The sequence below is a fragment of the Puma concolor genome, chromosome A2, assembly GCF_028749965.1.
Source record: "Puma concolor isolate L17-30 chromosome A2, mPumCon1.1.hap2, whole genome shotgun sequence".
In the NCBI taxonomy this organism is placed as follows: domain Eukaryota; kingdom Metazoa; phylum Chordata; class Mammalia; order Carnivora; family Felidae; genus Puma; species Puma concolor.
In genome coordinates this window covers 94,160,001-94,180,874 of record NC_141668.1, presented here as the reverse complement: position 1 = coordinate 94,180,874, position 20,874 = coordinate 94,160,001, and the positions used below count along the sequence as shown (strand labels likewise).

Here is a 20,874-nt window from a genome sequence, read left to right as displayed (position 1 = left end):
GTGACCTGTCCCCTCCCCTTCTCTTTCGTTCTGTACACAGAGCTCCAGGCCTCACCTGTGGCCAGATGCTTATTAGTCCAGGTTCCCTTTGATTCCAGAGAGGCAAGAAAGGTCTGGAGATGGGAATAGATAGTAGGGGTATAGTATTCAGACTGCTCTGATCCCAGAAATACTTTTAAAGATTATTTTAGAAATGGTACCCATTGGGGCGCCTGGGTGGCGCAGTTGGTTAAGCGTCCGACTTCAGCCAGGTCACGATCTCGCGCTCCGTGAGTTCGAGCCCCGCGTCGGGCTCTGGGCTGATGGCTCAGAGCCTGGAGCCTGTTTCCAATTCTGTGTCTCCCTCTCTCTCTGCCCCTCCCCCGTTCATGCTCTGTCTCTCTCTGTCCCAAAAATAAATAAATGTTGAAAAAAAATTAAAAAAAAAAAAAGAAATGGTACCCATTATCTTTAATTTAAATGAGAGTTTTATAAAAGAAAAACCTGCTCTCTACAAGCTATGACATGTATAGGAGATAAATAGGTTACTAAGAATACAATAGACACTTTGTGTGGCCAGAGAAATGCAATATATTATAGGAGGTCGGAACTATCATCTTTAGTCAGTCATAAGGATTTAGAGCAAAAGGGACTTTAGAGATCGTTTAATTTTCACCCATCTCTGTATCCCCAAGACTTGGCACATAGTAGGACTTTAATAAATACTACATAAAGGAAGGATGCATAACAGAATAAATGAGTGAATGAAGGAAGGCAGGAGTGAATGAATTAGTGAAAATGGCCAGGAACTACTTATATGACTCTGGACAATGTAGCTAATAGAACCATGCCCTTCCTCTTCTGCAGAATGACCAGAAAGCAGAGATAAAGGACTCTGACCTTTGCGTTCTTAATATACTGATTAAGGAGACAGACATGTAAACAGATAGTATATGTGCCATAATCAGAAGTCATCATGAACAAATTTGGAATGCGGATGAAAACCATGGATGCCTGAACCATTTTCCGGATTCCTACTCCCTCCTCCCGGCCAGCCATGGGGTCCAGTGGGCAACTGACAACACGAAGAAAGTTCTCCCAAACCATGTGGGTTCACATGTGAGTTTTTCTCCATAGGGCAAACACTCCAACAAAGACGGGGAGCTCTGTTCACGTTCACAGAAGGAGGCACCTACCACTCCCAGTCTAATTGTCCTGCTTTTAATTTCCCTTCTTCCTCACCCACCAGTACTCCCTCCTCCCAATACCCATAGAGGAAGGTGAGGAGGCTTTGAGGTGGGGGAAGGGCGGCCATAAAGAAAAACAGTGAACAAATGGGTACATCATTCATGAGAGTTTTAGTTCTTTATCCTTTAGGTTTTAGATTTACTTAAAAGATGAAAGTAGCAGGGCACCTGGGTGGCTCAGTTAGTTAAGCATCCAACTTCAGCTCAGGTCATGATATCGCGGTTCATGAGTTTGAGCCCCGCATCGGGCTCTATGCTAACAGCTTAGAGCCTGGATATTGCTTCAGATTCCGTGCCTCCCTGTCTCTCTGCCCCTCCCTTGTTTGTGCTCTCTCCTTCTCTCTCTCTCTCTCAAAAATAAATAAACATTAAAAAAAAAAAAAGATGACAGCAGCTGTACACAGCCCCTGTTATGCTCTGACTCCAGAACACGAGCTGTGAAAACAGATTCCCAGACAAACGAACTTGAACCCCACCACTCCATGCTGCCTGCTGGTGGCCACTGCTCAGAGTAACGACGGGCCAAACGCAAATGGAGTCTCTGAGTTCAGAAAAGAAATACCGCAGACTTTGCCAAAGCAAGATTAACACATCTCACTCCATGCCCACCCTGCCAATTGCCTAAATTGTTCATCTGATTATGCTGGTATCGAACGTTTGGAGACAAATGCTTTCCAAAGTCAGATGTGACACAGACTTGCCCCAGAACAATGGCACCAGTGGAATACTGACTTCTTTTATGCCAGCTGCTAACAATGAGGGTTTCACAGGACATTTTTTTAATGGCTCAGAAGTCCTGGTATGAAGCCTGGTATCTTTTTGAGCGCAACTCTCCCCACCAAACCTTCCCTCTGACCACTGACCATCATTCCCTGTTAAAACTGTGAAAGTAAGTACTACTGTTTACAAAGCTCTTTGTCAGCAGCCAACTTACCTATAAGTCCCTCTATCCCACTCAAAACTTGCAACGAATGACATTAGTTCCTGCTACCTAAAAAGCATCGGTAGGAACCAGCAGATGTAGCTAGTCAAGAAAAGCTACTGCACACATTAATAGGACAACAAGGAAAGTTCTGGAGATTCCTGGCCAGAAAATGCAATGAAGATGCTCTGTCCAGCCACATGATGAAATCTCAAGACTCAGAGACTCTCACCCACCTTTCTTTCAGACATAGTTCCGATGACTCTTGGGTTAAAGTGGACTTTCTGAGTCTTGGGGGGAATAAAAGGCACAAACGCCAGTGCATGAAACCGGGACTGTATATATTACATTCATTTTCAACTATTTAAAAACCCATCAGTGAAAACATACAACCATTCAGTTCTTAGCAATTCATAACCAACTGCCGAAAGTAAGAGGGGAGAGTACATTTGATGTCCTTAGGACCCGGGGCAAGTGGGAGTGAATGTGGGGAGACAGCAGAAAAGATAGGCCTGGCAGGGATTACACATGGTCCCAATCTATCCCTGGGGCCCCAGGCTGGGAGGCCACACTGGTGTGCCCAGCTTTAGAAAGACAAACGTAAACTCTAATCCTCTTGACATACACTTTCAGGGAAATCCCAGCTTTGCTGAATATACACTTTTTTTAGATTGACTGGAAGAAATACTTGTGGTTCCAACGTAAAAATGTGTGTTCTAAATGTGTACCTCAAAATGTGTTTGAGGTATTTGGACACTACGCTTCACTACGTCCTCATATGATGTAAATGGTCTCGAGTTACCTGTACCGCTTCTCCTTCCTCAGCGTAGGTGGGGCCACCTCATGGTGATGATCCTCATCCACTTTAGTTTCAGTCTCGGGATTGGGTTCAGTTTCTTCCCAGGCAGGCTGTTCTTCATTTCCTTGAGATATCACTAGAATGTGGCTCAGGCCATTTGTCATAAAAAGGACAAAATCTTCAAAGTCAGGCTACAAAATAAGAGGATAAACTACCTACTTCAGGCTTCTGATATGGATCGACAAAAATGGCAGCCACCACCCAACTCAAGCAACATCCTCCCCTTCACGATCACAGGGCAAGGGAGTGTTCTCTTTATAAGCCCACTGCTAACAAACACATCTTTGAAGGATAGAGGTTCACAGCTAACAGGGATTGATCTTAAAGATGATCTAATAACCATTCTCGAACTTCAGGATGCTTCCAGATCATCTACGGGGCTTGCTGAAACACAGATTTGGAAAGTCCAATCCCAGAGTTCATGATTCAATAGGTTTAGGATGGGGCTTTAGAATTAGATTTTCTCAAAAGCTCCCAGGTGATACTGAGGCAGCCGGTCCAACCTTTTCCTGGGGCCAAGAGAGATGGTTGGAGTGTCACAGCCAGCTGACAAAGTGCTGTTCACTAGAGCTTTCTCTGATGACAAAACACATTCTGTGCTCTCCAACATAGGTAGCCACATGCAGCTACTGAGCACTTGCAACTGAGACTCTGAATTTTTCATTTGATTTGGTTTTAATGAATTTAAATTCAAACGGCCACAAGTAGCTAATGGCTACCATATTGGACAGTACATTTCTGGAAGCTATGTCTTCTGACCCCTAAACCACTGAACTTTCTCGAACACAGCACTGTCTTTCTTAATACTCCCCCAGGCAAAAGACATAGGCTTTCAGATAATGAAAGGATTAAAGCTTCCCTGTGAGCCTTTATGACAAGGAGCCTTCAACCTGGGATAAAAATCTATAGGAAAGGCCTGGCTATTCACTTCCAGAGGCCAATGCAGAAAGTCTGAGAGGACATAAGTTAAATAGGTCTTCACTCCAACAAAATACAATTGGACCATCTGCTTTCGCTCAGCTGCCACTGTTTCTACTGGAGACTGCATCACCGCCTTCTTTGGCATTACCACGATATGGACCCCAACAGGACAACAGAAGCTAATTTGGCTGGTTAGACTTATCCATTTGTTTTTCTAAAATAAGGACTCAGGGGTGCCTGGGTGGCTCAGTCGGTTGAGCATCCAACTTTGGCTCAGGTCATGATCTTGCAGTCTGTGAGTTCGAGCCCCACGTCGGGCTCTGTGCTGACAGCTCGGAGCCTGGAGCCTGCTTCGGATTCTTGTCTCTTTCTCTCTCTCTGCCCACTCCCCCCCACCCCCCACTCATGCTCTGTCTCTCTCTCTCTCTGTCAAAAATAAATAAACATTAAAAAAATATTTTTTTAATAAAAATAATAAAATATGGATTCAAAATATACACTGGATTCGAAAACACAGTGGCTTTTTTTTTTTTTTTTCTAATTTTCTTACCTGGTCTGCTATTCGACTGTAGAAGTCCCTTACTTGCTGTTCAGTGAACACTCTCTTATCCTCTATTTCTATGACAAATCCTGCCTCGAGAATCTTTCAGTAGAGAGGAAGGTCAGATCCAGACGTGTTATGGGACCACATGTAAAACAAGTCAAGGACATTTGTTTCCTGTGCTTAACAGATTTGAATGAGTTTTCAGGTAAAATACTTCAATACGGTCCATAAGGTTTGAAGAGGCTTAAAAATACATGAACAAAGAAGGCCCTTTTCAGGCCTCCTATATTTCAGTTTCCAAGGCTTGAACCAGAGACTCCTCAATATTTCTTTTTTTGTTGTTGTTTAAAAAAAATTTTTTTAACGTTTATTTATTTTTGAGACAGAGAGAGACAGAGCATGAACGGGGGAGGGGCAGAGAGAGAGGGAGACACAGAATCGGAAGCAGGCTCCAGGCTCCGAGCCATCAGCCCAGAGCCCGACGCGGGGCTCGAACTCACAGACCGCGAGATCGTGACCTGAGCCGAAGTCGGACGCTTAACCGACTGAGCCACCCAGGCGCCCCTCAGTATTTCTATTATTTAAGTGACTTTCCCCAAAATGTGAAAGAACTAACTAAATTTCAAGGGAAAATATCATGTTCTGAATCATTCATAAAAACATAAATTTATAAGCATTTTTTTAACCATCTATCTTCAAAATCGTTTTAACATTTTTTAAAAGGCTTTCCTTTGTTGAGGCTTTAACTCATAATCTAGTATAGTTTATAGCAAAAACAAAAAAGAACTATCCAAATTATGGGGAAGGATAGAATTTAACATTTAGTCGTGATTTATCATTAAAAAAACCCTTAAATTAATGATAAATCCAGTTTGTGTGCCACTCAAGTATGGTAAAATGAAACAAAGAGAAGTTTTGAGACAAATAAGACAAATCTAATGAGGTACTAAATGATGAAATATAAGTATAATCCGGGTTCAAAGCAACTCAGGAATTACATTAAACAACACCAATAATTTGAGCTCTTTTTGACCTGGGAGTATCCAGCACCAGGTGCCTTTTGCTTCTATTATAAAAGTCAACACTGGGGGCGCCTGGGTGGCTCAGTGGGTTAAGGGTCCAACTTTGGCTCAGGTCATGATCTCGTGATTTGTGTGTTCAAGCCCCACATGGGACTCTGTGTTGACAGCTCAGAGCCTGGAGCCAGACTGCTTCAGATTCTGTGTTTCTCTCTGCCCCTCCCCAGTTCATGCTCTCTCAAAAATAAATAAATGTTAAAAAACAAATGTTTTTAAAAGTGTTTTAAAATAAATAAATAAAATAAGTAAAATAAAATAAAATAAAATAAAAGTCAACACGCTACTGGTTCTGCTTTCATTTGTCTTGTTGATATGGCAGAGCACGACTTACATCTTTCTGAACCCTCTTTTGACTGTCCCATTTGAATAACTTCTAAATATTTAAATCATGTCTTTGTTACATTACTTAGAGTCTGACAACAGAAAATAAAATCCAAGAAATATTTAAACTCAATAACTTCTCCTTTACCCTAATTGAAAAATATCGTCTGCTCATTTTCTTTCTATTCAAAACATTCTTTTTTTTTTTAATATGAAATTTATGGTCAAATTGGTTTCCATACAACACGCAGTGCTCCTCCCAATAGGTGCCCTCCTCAGTGCCCATCACCCACACCCCCCTCCCACTCCCCATCAACTCTCAGTTTATTCTCAGCTTTTAAGAGTCTCTTATGGTTTGGCTCTCTCCCTGTCAAAGCACTCTTTAGATTTTTTTGTCCTGTTTGTTATTAGCCCTTAACTGTATTCCACAGAGGTGAGGTATTTAGGAGATACTCATAATTTACATATCTGAAATGTTATTTACTATGTCAAAACAACAAAAAGATCAAGATGAACTTACGATTAATTGTACTACCCCAACTTAAAAAGAATTATAGAATCTTGAAAAATCATTACTGTGTCCTAGCTATTCAAACACACTCTCGAATAAGGAAGAGTAAATCATGGCATTGTGATATTATTTCTTAAAACTTTATCAAGTGTAAGAAACATATGGGGGATTGGGGTACAGTTTTGTGTCCCCCCTAACATACACACCAAAATCTGGAAGGAAAGGGCTACGCTTAGAGAGTGATATGACTTAAATCAACTCACAAATGGAAGAGACCATAAATACTATGATCATGGACCATCTACTTTAGTGTAGTTCAGTCAACGAGAACACTGCTGTAGCTAAAGAAAGAATGCATGATGGGAAGTTCATCAAGAAACCTCCAATCCCTCCTGATAGCTCCCTAGGTGACACCCTCTATTTCACAGACAACATTCTTTCAAATTTCAATTTACTGACGCTGTTTCAATGCCAAGTCATTGTTAAGGAGTCAGCAAAGTACTGCCGCGTTTTGAAATAAAGCCTGTTGGAGTGCAGCCACTCCCATTTGTATACATCCTGCTTATTGCTGCTTTCTCAATGCGATGGCAGTTAAGCAGTGGTGACAGAGATCATATGCCCCACAAACCTGAAACAGTTACTCTCTGGCCCTATACATCTGCTGACCTTTGTTTTAGAATGCAATTTTCGGGGCACCTGGGTGGCTCAGTCGGTTGAGCGTCCGACTTCAGCTCGGGTCATGATCTCACAGTCTGCGAGTTCGAGCCCAGTGTCGGGCTCTGTGCTGACAGCTCAGAGCCTGGGGCCTGTTTCAGATTCTGTGTCTCCCTCTCTCTCTGACCCTCCCCCGTTCATGCTCTGTCTCTCTCTGTCTCAAAAATAAATAAACGTTAAAAAAAATTTTTTTAAATAAAAAAAAGAATGCAATTTTCCTCTTAAAAAAATTTATTTTGGCTCTAAAGCAAAACAATAAATGCTTCCTTACACTCCCATGTATCTAAAAAGGACCCTGCATTTGTCACAACATACAGGAAACAAAACAAACCAATGTGAGCTTATAACAAGTTTGTGTTGCTAATAACTAAACAGGAAGAACATGTGTTATAATCCAATATGAGGGCTATAATTTTTATCATTAATATTGGACACTGGTAGAGCAGAATTATTTAAATAAAGATGCTTGAATAGGCCCAACCTTTGTAAAGACAATACATTCAGAGCCTTTAAAGATAACTAGCACCAGAAATTTGTTATGTTCTATTTTACTCTAAACAGTAAGCTTGTCTCTAAATTGACAATTAAGAGGTTGTTATGCTGCAATTAATTTAAAGTAAGGTTGGAAAATATCACTTACTTTTTTTTTAATTTCTAAAGATTTTCTAGCAATCACAGCATCGGGCTTGATAATAGCAATACTGTATAGTTGCTCTAGGGAAAAAAATAGAAGAATTTCATTTTCTTGACACAAAGTCTAGATAATGAAGGATTTGGCAATTAGAAATGTAAAATATGGAGTGCGTGAGTGGCTCAGTCGGTTAAGCGTCCAACCTCAGTTCAGGTCATGATCTCACAGTTCATGAGTTCGAGCCCCACATCGGGCTCTGCGTTGACAGCTCAGAGCCTGGAGCCTGCTTCGGATTCTGTGTCTCCCTCTCTCTCTCTGCCCCTTCTCCACTTATGCTCTCTCTCCCTCTCTCTCAAAAATAAATAAACATTAAAAAAAAAAAAAAGAAATGTGAACTGTTAATGTCCAGTGAATGTGTGTCCATTGACAGCTTTGCTCTTATTACAGCATTCCAACTACCAAAGAGTTTCTGCTTAGAATCAAAGTGCAGCTCCTATCTTTGCATGCAGGACAAACATTCACAACAATTGGTGGTCCACAGGCAAAAAGAAAAAAAAAAAAGTTAGGTAGGCACTAGTTATTTTAATACAATGGATTAAAATCACACCCATGATCCATCCAGCTCAGTATCACTGATGAGTAGAGCTACAATGCAAGCAAAATCACACACTGATGGATTTGACCATCTAGAGATTTATCCACATTTATCTACACACTCTCCTGATGAGTTTTTAGTGCATAATAGCTCGCTGAGCACGCTGTTTGTCTCTGCTCCAAGGTATGAACACACACTCACACGCCTACACAGACAGTCCACACACGAGATCGTTAACTGGAAAGTAAACCGGTGTGTGGGTCATTGAGGAAGAAATTGTTTTCATGAGGTTCTGGAAGATGATGAAGGATGAAATAAGAGGAAGCTGCTGTCTAGTTAGTCACAGGGGACAGGAATGCCCGGTCCCGGGTAACCTCAGAAAGGCTTCAGAAACAGAGACCAAAGGAAAGGCAAGAGGAGCAAAAAAGTTTGCTTTTTAATAGCGGAGTCTCATATTAGCCTACCAGTCCCTTACCAATGACATTGATGTCACCACCAGTTTTTTGTTCTTGCAAGTAGTGCCTTAATGAGCATCCATGTACATGAATCCCTTGCCATTACTTTGAAGGAAATTTACTCACCAGCACTTTCATAGGGTGATTCCTCACCATCTTCCGCATCTGAGTCCACAAACGTAATTTCATGATACTGTGGAAGAGAAATGCAAGTAGAAGTTATATTTTAATATGATAGGAAAAGAATTTTTAGAACTTTTGTTTCTAATAAATATCTATAATCCAAGGGATATAAGGTAAAGTGGGAATATGTCTGCATTTATCTAACACTACTTTTCCTGATCTTCCCACTAAAATAAAATAAGGAATGTTGAAAATGATTGGGGTGGGAAGGCTATCAGAAATCATGCATACATGCTGTTTGGAAAATGATCAACAACCAAAAGACCTTAAAATTTAAGAAGAGCATAAGGAATAAAATAAGAAAGAAGCAGAGATTAATAAGTAAGAAAGCGATAAATACACAATTATCATGTTATAGATCAAACGGGCATTTGATGAGTTTCTAGATCTAATCCTGACCATTACTCTTGGTAAACTAGCAACAGCAAAAATACCTCCTTAACTTATAAAAAAAAATTGTACTGCTCAAAACAACAGCCAGTTTTCTACCACAGGGTAAAAAACGAGGAAGGATGGGGATGGGGTGCCTTAATTTTTTGAGAATCCCTTAAAGTGCTTCTGTGATTCTGTTTTAACTACTTGAAAGGTATAGACATTTACATATATACATTTTTTGGCAAGAGAATGCATAATGTCAGAGTCTCAATGAAATAAAGACCCCCAAATGTATGGAAATGACTATACTGGAAGCATTTGTTCTTACTATAATCAGGAATCAGATAATCATGCCAGCTATAACTTCAGATTGATCTGACTTTATAGTTGCTGAACGTATGCTGGCCAGCAGGGCAGCCACTAACCACATAAGATTATTTCAGCCTTGAAATGAAATTAGTCCAAATTAAGATGTGCCATAGGTGAAAACTACACAGCACATTCCAAAGATTTAATATGAAAAAAAAAAATGATTGTAGAATACCTTATTTTTATATTGAGTACATCCTTAAGTGGAAATCTTTTTAATACACAGGATTTAAAATTTGTAATTTCACTTCTTTCTTTTCTGTTGTTTTCAGTGTGACTAGTAGCATATTTTCAATCATGGATGTGGCTCACAACATGACTTGCACTTTATTACTATCAGACAGGGTTGTGCTAGACCAGACAATTAGATAAGAAAGCTAAATAGCAAAAGCAGTCAACAAAATGGAATAATAAAAATAAATATATTAATACACTTCTTACATTCACACTGCTATTAGTTAAAACAGGATTTCATCCTGTGAGGACAATCAGACCAACAACAATACAAACGCAAAACAGAGCACACATAGAGAAAGCTGGATAGAATTAAGCCATTAGGAGTTTATATTCAGGAGTCACTCTGCCTGACATGAAATTCTGGTTTCACCATCCACTAGCTGCCTGTTTCTGGGAAAATGACTCAATGTTTTTAAGCCTTGTCTTGTTGTTTGTAACTCTCTCATCATATTTCTTGAGATTCCCATTCAAGATGCCAACACAGAAGGCTCCTGAACTGACCTCCTCCCATAAACACGCCAAATCTACAGCTATATACAAACAAATTTCCTCTGAAAGAAACCCAGAGAAAGCCTGAGCAGCTCCTACCCATCTGGTAAATGAGGGGGGGGAAAAACCATATTGAAATGGGTAGGAGAGGTGGAGATACAACTCGACCATAAACTTCACCCCCACCACAGGGACACACCATTGGGAGGGAACAACCAGCATCTCCCTGAGGAGTGAAGGGTTTGGACTCAACATATAATGCCCCAGATTTTAAGACTTCCAACTGAGAGACAGGTCCCCAAAATGCCTGGCTCTGAAAGCCAACTGGGGCTTGTGTCCATGAGTCCCAGGGGGTCACGGTAAACAAACAGTTCTTAACAGGCCAGTAAGAACGGGCTGTGGCCATCCTATCAAGGCTCAGGGTACCAGCAGCTCAATGACATGCCCAATTTTTCTCTGAAAGAAGCCTATTTGAAACTCTTGAAAGCTGTAGCCTGGGAGTCAAGCTCCTAAACTAACACAGAACTAGCAGCTGACTGCAATCCTTTCTGGAGACCAGGGAGGCCAGCAGGCGCCATCTTTGTACTTTCTCTCTGCCCGGATCCAGGTGGCTGATATCCACATGAACATGGCTTGAGCACACACCTGGCACCCCACCCCAAAAGAACACATCCTTTTATAGCCTGGTTCTGGCAGCCAGCAGAGCTAGCGTTCGTGGGTTCAGCACACCCGGCAATGGATAAACCATCCGTACAGAGAATCAGTGAGAAAACACTGGACTTAAACTATATGTTAAACCAGATGGACTTAACATTTTCAACACATTCCGTTCAAAAGCAGCAGAATATACAGTCTTCTCAAGTGTACATGGAACATTCCCCAGGATAGATCATATGCTAAGCCGCATCAAGCGTCTTTTCTCACCACAATAATAGACTAGAAATAACTAGAAATCAACTAGAAATCAACTATAAAAAGAAAACTGGAAATTCACATATCTGTGGAGATTAAACAGGTTACTGAACAACCAATGGGTCAAAGAAGAAATCAAAAGAGAAACTAAAAAATACCTGAGACAAATATTTAAAACAAAATACCTGAGCCTGGGTGGCTCAGTCAGTTGAGCACCAACTTCGGCTCAGGTCATGATCTCAGTCCGTGAGTTTGAGCCCCACGTCGGGCTCTGTGCTGACAGCTCGGAGCCTGGAGCCTGCTTCCGATTCTGTGTCTCCCTCGTTCTCTGCCCCTCCCCCACTCATGCCCTGTCTCTCTGTCAAAAATAAACATTAAAAAAAAAATTTTTTTTAAAGAATAAAATAGTCAGTAATCTAAAGTATTACCTGAGGGCGAACCATTTCACCTGCTTCAATTTTCCTCTCCTCATCAATCAAGTTAATAATTTTTTGATTAACAAGTGGGGCATTTGCACCAATGATCTTGGCAATAATTTTGCCATTCTATAAGGGAAAAGAAAGCATAAAGTAAACTCATTTTCAGGATAAATCTGGAATTCAACTTGACTAAGTCACCCCATGTGGCCTCACACCCCCATCAATTCTTTGTAGCTATTACAATTAGCCATTTTAATCTTTTTTCTTCATATTTATTTATTCGTTATTCATTTTGAAAGACAGAGTGAGAGAGAGAGCAAGCGGGGAAAGGGAAGGGGAAAAAAGAGAGGGAGAGGGAGACTGCATGCTCTGAATACATACTGTCAGTGCAGAGCCCGACGTGGGGCTCGATCTCATGAACCACGAGATCATGACCTGAGCTGAAATCAAGAGTTGGACACTTAACCGACTGAGGCACCCACGCACCCGTGCAATTAGCCATTTTAAAATAAAGTATTAGTGATGTAAAAGTACATCTTGATTTAAAAACCCCAGCTCTTTGAGTTCTGCTTCCACGTTGCCTGTCCTCCTTCAGCCAAAGGCAAGGCAGCCCTGAATTACATTCAACAGTTCTGTACAGGCCTCCCAACCTTGCCTTCTCTAATTATTATTGACACTATGGCCCCTTTCATCCATCTTTCAACGTATATTTACTAAAATCTGTCTACTGGCACAATACCAGGCATGATGGCATGGAATGGCAGTCCTGGTACATGGCCTAATTACATCACAAAAAAGGAGGGAAAAAAAACTAACACAGACAAAATATGTAAAATAACAATCATGACAAGTACCACCAAGAGAGGTACAAAGCACTGGGAGTATCTACAAGAATTTGTCATGGTCAAAGAGATCAGCAAAGGTGCTTACTGATATCAGGGTTAAAATGTGTAAGATGGGTAAGAGATAAGTAGGCAAAATGGAGAAGAAAGAGTATTCTAGACAAAAGGGATAGAGATGCAAAGGTCCTGAGGCCAGAAGGGAATATGGCAAATGTGAAGGCCAGCTGAGAAAGTGAGGGGATGCCTGGAATGAGAAAAGGCCCAACAGTGAAGGGGAACCAGACCATGCAGAGCCTTGTGGGTCATGGAACAGCACAGCCTTTAACCTAAATGCAGTGGGAAGCCTTAGGCATCGTTTAAACAGAGGGAGTGACCACAATTAGAACTGTTACTTGTAGAAATCCTTTCACTTACCATGTTTAGAGTTAGAAGGGAGCAGGAGAAGATGTCTGTATACAAAGTAGGGCTATCCTAGAGGTGATGATGAGAGAGATGATTGCTCAGTCTATGGCTGTGGTGACGGAGATGGAAAGAACAGAAAGATGCAGATAAGTGTGAGAAAGACTTGGGTAATGAAACTGACAGGTCCAAGGTCTGGAGTGTTTTGGGTGTGATGTTTTTGTCAAGAAAGTAGATAAATTAAGATGTTAAGCACCAAATGAGGTGACACTTAGAAGACCACATTTCCTGGGGATGGCAGGGGAGGGGGGGCAGGTCTGGTGTTGGACCAGTCCCTTGTGAGATGCCCTTGAGACACCCAAGAAGGATGTCAGAACACCAGTTGCATACACACCTCTGGAGCTCAGAGTCTAGGAATCGGCTGAAGATGTAAACTTGAGTTCTTTATATACAGGTGGAGACAATGGAAACTGTGTGGAGACAATTTTCTAAGGAAGGTATTAGCATGATAAGATCAAAATTTACTGGCTGAATAAAGAAACGTAAACCTGCGGGGCACTTGGGAGGCTCAGTCAGTTGAGTGTCCAACTTTGGCTCAGGCCATGATCTCCTGGTTCATGAGTTCAAGCCCCGTGTCGGTCTTTGCACTGACAACACAGAGCCTGCTTCAGATTCTCTGTCTCCCTCTCTCTCTGCCCCCACCCCTGCTCATGCTCTCTCTCTCTCTCTCAAAAATTAAACATTAAAAACATTTTTTAAAGAAAGGTAAACCTGGAAAGGTGATGGAGGGGAATAGCATTCTAGGTAGGCAAAAGGGAAACCAAGTAACAAAGCCAAAAGAAGCCAATGTTTCTTTTTTTTTTTTTTTTAATTTTTTTTTTTCAACGTTTATTTATTTTTGGGACAGAGAGAGACAGAGCATGAACGGGGGAGGGGCAGAGAGAGAGGGAGACACAGAATCGGAAACAGGCTCCCCAGGCTCTGAGCCATCAGCCCAGAGCCCGGCGCGGGGCTCGAACTCACGGACCGCGAGATCGCGACCTGGCTGAAGTCGGACGCTTAACCGACTACGCCACCCAGGCGCCCCAGAAGCCAATGTTTCAAAAAGGAGGGCATAGCCACCACATTCAATACATGTGAGAGGTACAGCACGATGAATCTCAAAGTGTCCGCGTATTTAACAACAGGCTGGTAAGTGGGTACGTTGGCAACAGCAAATTTGCTTGAATAATCAGAAGGCAGATTGGATGAGTTGAGGAATTCATGGAATGTGAAAAAAAAAAGTGGAGTAAAACTAAATATGCAAACTCTTCTGAGAAATTTAGCTATGAGGTAAAAGAGGTGGGTGATAGCTGGAGAGGGGTGTGGCACCAAAGAAAGTATTACTTTTTAATTGGAAATATTGAACCATCTTCAAAGGACATTGAAAGGATCCAGGTGAGAAAGGCTTAAATAAATACTGGCATTCTAGTTACCATTCCCCACTAAAAGGAACTTTCCAACAATTCTGGGGGCCTTCTAATGCGCCTTGCAAAAGCCTTTCCTGCGGAAAGTTGCTGAAATGAATTTCTTGTCAGCTAAGGGTGGGGAGCAATACAAAGAGCCCCTGTGGGGACATTTTTTTTTTTTTAACAAGGGATGATGTGATGGGGATTGTGTGCTCACAGACTAGATTCTTAGATAAAGGATTATAGGTGTGGTTATCGCAAGGAGCGATAAAATCTGAGGCATAACTACATGAGCAACTGCTTGAGGTGCATTGGAGAAAAGTTTACGGGCAGTTAGGGCGTCAGGAATTGAGAGGCCACAGTACCGGGCAGGTTGCCAATGTGGATGCTGAAGTCCCTGGGGTGACGGCAGGACACGGGTTTGAAAGGAAGCCTTTGAGGCACACGCCAAAGTCCTCAGTCATCGACAGAACTGATTTGAAGTCCAGTAAATGACAGGAGTGCGGGTGGGGGGAGAGGAGGTTTAGCCAAATAGCTAAATTAGCAAGGAAAAGACCTCTAACTGGCAAGGAAAAGCAAGTTATCAAAGTAAGAAGAAGTAAAGGGAATACCAATTCTACTTCTGGCCTCAAGACACATAATCTGAGACACCAGTCACCACTCTGGGCTGCAGAGAAATGTGTCCTAACTTAGGAGCCAGATTTAAGGTAAGTCAAGGAAATGCAGCAAAGGCCCAGAGCCGCGACTAAAGAGCCTAGGAAGTGTGCTAATTGCTTCTCTCAATTCCAGACATTACACAATGAAAGGGTTTGTGAGCGTTGGGGGGAGAACGGGGAGAACTGAGTCAGGAAAAGAAAATTCTGAGCATTAGAAGGATGAACACTGCACGATTGGGAAGAAGGGTGGACTCCTCCTCCTGGCACTGATTGCAGATAAGAGAGCCCAGATAACTGGGCTGGATGGTCCAGTCAAGGAGGGTGGGTCTACTGAACAGGCCTGACTAACCCTGCAGGGTGATGATGGCGGTCCCAGAGCTCCAGCCTCTATGTGGCCTTACCCCTGGCCAGTCTTCCTCGGTTCCATGTTCCTAACTGCTACTGCTACGAGTCTCGTCACTGTTCCGAATACTAGCCCACCAATCCCATCTCTGGGTGTTACCCACTCTGCTTCCAAAACTTTGTCTAGGCCCAGGGTCAACGAACAGTGACCCAACACAGACACTGCACTTTGACAAAGCTAAAAAGACTTACTATCTGACCCTTTACAGAAAAAGCCAGCTGACGCCTCATCTAAATCATCAAATCCTACATGTCCAACTGAGAGCAAGATCTGAAGGCAACGTCTAATATTCAATGAACCTAGGAATTCAATTCCTTGAAATAGTTGCAAGGGACTTATTTAACAGAAGCAAAAAGTTATATCCAAGAAATGATTTTTTTTAATGTTTATTTATTTCTTTTGAGAGAGAGAGAGCAGGGGAGAAGCAGAGAGAGAGGGAGAGAGAGAATTGCAAGCAGGCTCCACGCTGTCAGTGCAGAGCTTAACACGGGGCTCCATCTCATGAACCATGAGATCATGGCCTGAGCCAAAATCAAGAGTTGGGCCCTTAACCAACTGAGCCACCCAGGTGCCCGTACCCAAGAAATGTCTTTAAATAGCTATTTCTAATACAAAAAAATAATAACAATCGAAGTATCCAATAGCAGAGGAACAGTCCAAGCCCTCCCTGGGAAGCCTTTCCTTACTATCCCCACTTTCGGGTTCTGCAGTAACTACACTCCAGGCCACATAACTTAGCTTTTAACTGTATATACGCTCCTTCTAGAAAACAGCCCTTACCATGCCTTCCTGATTATTAAAGGTGTATTTCATCACAGAATATTTGGAAAATATTAAAAAGTATAAAGAAGAAAACTCAAATATTGCATCCTTCTCCCATACATAGAAAACCGCTATTAACAATTTGGTGAATACTCTTCCTGTCTTCCTTCTACACATTTCTACATACAGAGATCAAAGCAACATATATTATAAAATAGTGATCACATAGGTATTCCCTTGTATTTCTATACACGAATACTCACAACCAATTCTCTCCTACTGCATATCTAGGAAATTTCTCATTTTTCACTCCTGTAAATAATCATTCAGCATACCAATTTCTGATTATTTCCTCAGGAAAGGTAAATCCGTCTTATTTTTCTCTTTCCTGATAAACTCAGTGTGTGGTAGTCTAACCTCCTCAACCCATTACAGGCTTCTAGAGGTCAGGTTAGCAAATATATTAATAGACAAGGAAAGACAAGGCAAAAAAAAAAATCGGCAATTATTATAATCAGAAAATAATAGTACCACGGTAATTTTACAATATTTAACTGTAGATTGGAATCTGATGATATATTTTGGATGATGAAGATACTTACAACACTAAAGAGAAAAACAGGTTCACATTTATCTCTAAATGACTGCAAAGTTACAATGTTGTCAGCTTCTGCCTGAAAAAAATATGTATGTTATATAATAATAAAAGCAGCTATATCCAGGTCATGAGATACACAAGGTTGAAAACAATGCAGATCACATAAAGTTTTTATTGTGATGTTTCCTACAGCATTTTCTGAGGACGTCACATGTGTTCTCAGGATCAAACCGTACACACTGGTGACTCAGGCCATGGGTCAGGTAGCCTCGACCTTACTTCTCACTGCTCACCTCTGTGGTACCCAGCCTGTGGCTCAACTCACCTACTTCCATTTGTCAAACCACACCCACGCTTCCTCCCTCCTCACCAGCTCTGGCCCTTCCTTTTCCAACCCAGGACAAGTGTCCCTCCTCCAAGAATCCTGTCTTGCTCCCTCCTGCTGTAAATCCTCTCCTGCTCCACCCGGAACTTTCCTGCCTCCTTTGGGGGCTCCAAGGTCCCTTTCAGCAATGCACTGCTGCCATATGGGCCTGTCTCACTTCTTTCGATCAGATCTACGAGGTTTCATCTTCCTCTTTGCACATCACCCTCCTTCTGCATCCGTCACGGAGCTTACGGGGACGTCCACTCTCACCACTGTTGTTTAACATGACACTAGAGGTCCTAGCCTCAGTAATCAGACAACAAAAAGATACAAAAGACATCCAAAGCAGCAAGAAGGAGCCAAACTTTCGCTCTTCACAGATGACATGACACTCTATGTAGAAAACCTGAAAGACTCCACCAAAGCCTGCTAGAACTGATACACAGATTCAGTCAAGTTGCAGGATACAAAATCAATTGCATTTCTATCCACCAATAATGAAGGAGCAGAAAGAGAAATCAAGGAATCCATCCCATCTACAATTGTGCCAAAAACCATAAGATGTCTAGGAATAAACTTACCCAAAGAGGTGAAACAGCTATACTGTGAAAACTATTGAACACTTATGAAAGAAACTGAAGAGGTTCCAAAGAAATGGAAAGACATGCCATGCTCATGACTAGAAGAACAAATATACTATCCAAAGCAACTGACACATTTAATGCAATCACTATCAAAATACCAACAGCATTTTTCACAGAGCTAGCACACATAATCCTAAAATTTGTATGGAACCACAAAAGACCCCAAATAGCCAAAGCAATCCTGAAAAACAAGAAACTGGAGACATCACAATTCTGGATTTCAAGCTATATTACAAAGCTGTAGTCATCAAGACGGTATGGTCCTGGCACAAAAACAGACACATAGATTAGTGGAACAGAACAGAAAACCCAGAAATGGACCTACAACTATGTGGTCAATTCATCTTTGACAAAGCAGGAAAAAATATCCAATGGGGGAAAAAACGTCTCTTCAACAAATGATGTTGGGAAAACTAAACAGCAACATGTAGAAGAATGAAAATGGACCACTTTCTTATACTATACACAAAAACAAATTCAAAATGGATAAAAGACCTAAATGTGAGACAGGAAACCATCAAAATCCTAGAGAGGAACACAGGCAGCAACCTCTTTGACATCAGCTATAGCAACTTCTTACTAGATACGTTTCTGGGAGCAAGGGAAACAAAACCAAAAATGAACTATTGGGACTTCATGGAGATTAAAAACAAACCAAACAAACAAAACAAAAAACTTCTGCAGAGTGAAGGAAACAATCAACAAAACTAAAAGGCAACCCGTGGAATGGGAGAAGATATTTGCAAATGACATACCTGATAAAGGGTTAGTACCCAAAATCTATAAAGAATTTATCAAACTCAACCACCAAAAAAACAAATAATCCAGCAAAGAAATTGGCAGAAGACATGAATAGAGATTTTTTCAAAGAAGACATACAGATGGCTAAAACACAAATGAAAAGACGATCAACATCACTCAGCATCAGGGAAATACAAAAACAAAAAACAAAACCCACGAGATACACCTCACACCTGTCAGAATGGCTAAAATTAACAACACAGGATGTGGAGAAAGGGGAACCCTCTCAACACTGTTGGTAGGAATGTGAACTGGTGCAGCCACTATAGAAAACAGTATGGAATTTCCTCAAAAAGCTAAAAATAGAACTACCCTATGATGCAGTAATTGCACTAGTAGGTCTTTATCCAAAGGATACAAAAATACTGATCCAGAGGGATATGTGCACCCTGATGTTTATAGCAGCATTACCAACAATAGCCAAATTCTGGAAAGAGCCCAAATGTGTCCATCAACCATCGACTGATGAATATTCTCAGCCATAAAAAAGAATGAAATCCCGTCATTTGCAACAATGTGGGTGGAGCCAGAGAATATTAGGCTAAGCGAAATAAGTCAGAGAAAGACAAATACCATACGATTTCACTCATACGTGGAATTTAAGAAACAAAACAGATGAACATAGGGGGAAAAAGAGACAGGGATAGGCAAACCAGAAAACAGACTCTTAACTATAGAGAATAAACGGATGTTGTTGGAAGGAGCGGGATGGGCTAAATGGGTGATGGGCATGAAGGAGGGCCCTTGTTGTGTTGTATGTAAGTGACGAATCACTAAACCCTCCACCTGAAACTAATATTACACTGTATGTTAGCTAAATTGAATTTAAATAAAAACTTGGGGGGAAACAACAAATTTCAAGTTGTTGTGAAGTGATCAATAACTGTATATTAAATATTATTGTTTTCCTCTGTATTAACATAGCATCCCTTGGCCAGCTGTCAGATCATTTGGTAGGGTCTTCTCTAAGAGATGGTTTTTGCAACCTAAGGCAATTGTTTTCAAACTGGGATTTCTGCAAGTTCCTCAACCACTGGGAAGAAGCCAAGAGAGGGTCTCAGCCCTGTCAGCCAGAGGCACTGTGTTGTAATTTTTTTTTTTTTTAAAGCATGCTGGAGTCTACGTTTCTTCTTCTTTTTTTAAGCTTCCACAGTTTAGAAGAAAGAAAAGGAAGGAGGTAAAAGGTACTAATCTATAATATTAAAGGACAGAAGTTAAAGATTATATTTAAAAGTAGCTTAAGACACCTGGGGGGGCTCATTTGCTAGAACATCTGACTCTTGATATCAGGGTTGGGAGTTCAAGTCCCACCCTGGGTACGGAGCCTACTTAAATCAATAAATAAACAAATAAATAAATGTAGTCTAGGTATCATTATTACAGTGTTCATATTGTAGTAAAGTATTAACAATTAAAGGATTTAATAATATTATTAAAAACTAAAATAAAGAGTATTACTGAATTTTTATATATATAGATAGGTACAATGTTAGTACAAGTCTTCAAGTCTTTTAAAAGGACACATAACAAAAAAAAAAACAAAAAAACAAAAAACAACAACAAAAACAAAAAAACTGTACTGACCATTTAGCTTAGGGTGACTTCAATAGGTAATCAACCTCATAGGTCACTCCCAATGGCGGTTTCAAGACTATATTAATTTTTGTCATCCTTTCAGGGAGGTCATAGCAAGAAAACAACATTAATTTATATGAATGTCCTATTGTTGAGTGCGCTCAAGCATAACAAGAAAAACCATTCGGCGATGACGCACAAAATTTTTTGTTGTTAAATTCAACAGATGCTCGTGTTATGAGTGGTAATCTGAACATATTTTGGAAAGAACTTACTAGCCCTTCCCAGTGAGATGGCTACAGTAATAGAACAGATTCCTTGTGGAGGAGGCTGAGGAATTCTGGCTGGCTGGGGTACAACGGGAGGTCACAGTCAAAGTCGTTTTGGTTGGGAGAAAGCATTGTTAGGACCTGTATCCTCACACAGCTCTGAGCTGAGCTGAAATGGGAGCCCAACAAACTACGTGATCTAATTCTCCTTCCACCCCCATCCCTCTGCCTCCACAGCCATGCCGGGTTCACACATATTGCCCAAGTTGGTTTCTACCCAGACTCTACAAACAAAGAGGAATTTAACGCCCCTAAACCACCTGGGAACACAGCATCAAGTTACACCTT

General features: G+C 41.2%; 1 protein-coding gene across 9 annotated transcripts in view; it reads right to left on the bottom strand.

Moving 5' to 3' along the window:
- Positions 1-20,874, bottom strand: part of NME8 (NME/NM23 family member 8) — a 63,779-nt gene that overhangs the window by 39,161 nt on the left and 3,744 nt on the right. For 7 of the 9 annotated variants that reach the window (XR_015248108.1, XR_015248107.1, XM_025929886.2 and 4 more), the window contains 6 exons: positions 16,875-16,946; positions 11,772-11,888; positions 8,905-8,971; positions 7,738-7,811; positions 4,479-4,571; positions 2,951-3,138 (listed from right to left, as the gene is read on the bottom strand). Coding sequence is in view for 7 of the 9 variants with exons in the window: in XM_025929886.2 (XP_025785671.1) it covers positions 2,951-3,138; positions 4,479-4,571; positions 7,738-7,811; positions 8,905-8,971; positions 11,772-11,888; positions 16,875-16,946 (611 nt within the window). In the remaining 2 variants the exon portion in view is untranslated. Of the gene's footprint in view, positions 1-2,950; positions 3,139-4,478; positions 4,572-7,737; positions 7,812-8,904; positions 8,972-11,771; positions 11,889-16,874; positions 16,947-20,266; positions 20,287-20,874 lie in introns of those variants that run through there. The other 2 variants (XM_086696982.1, XM_086696980.1) reach the window with 2 other exon arrangements.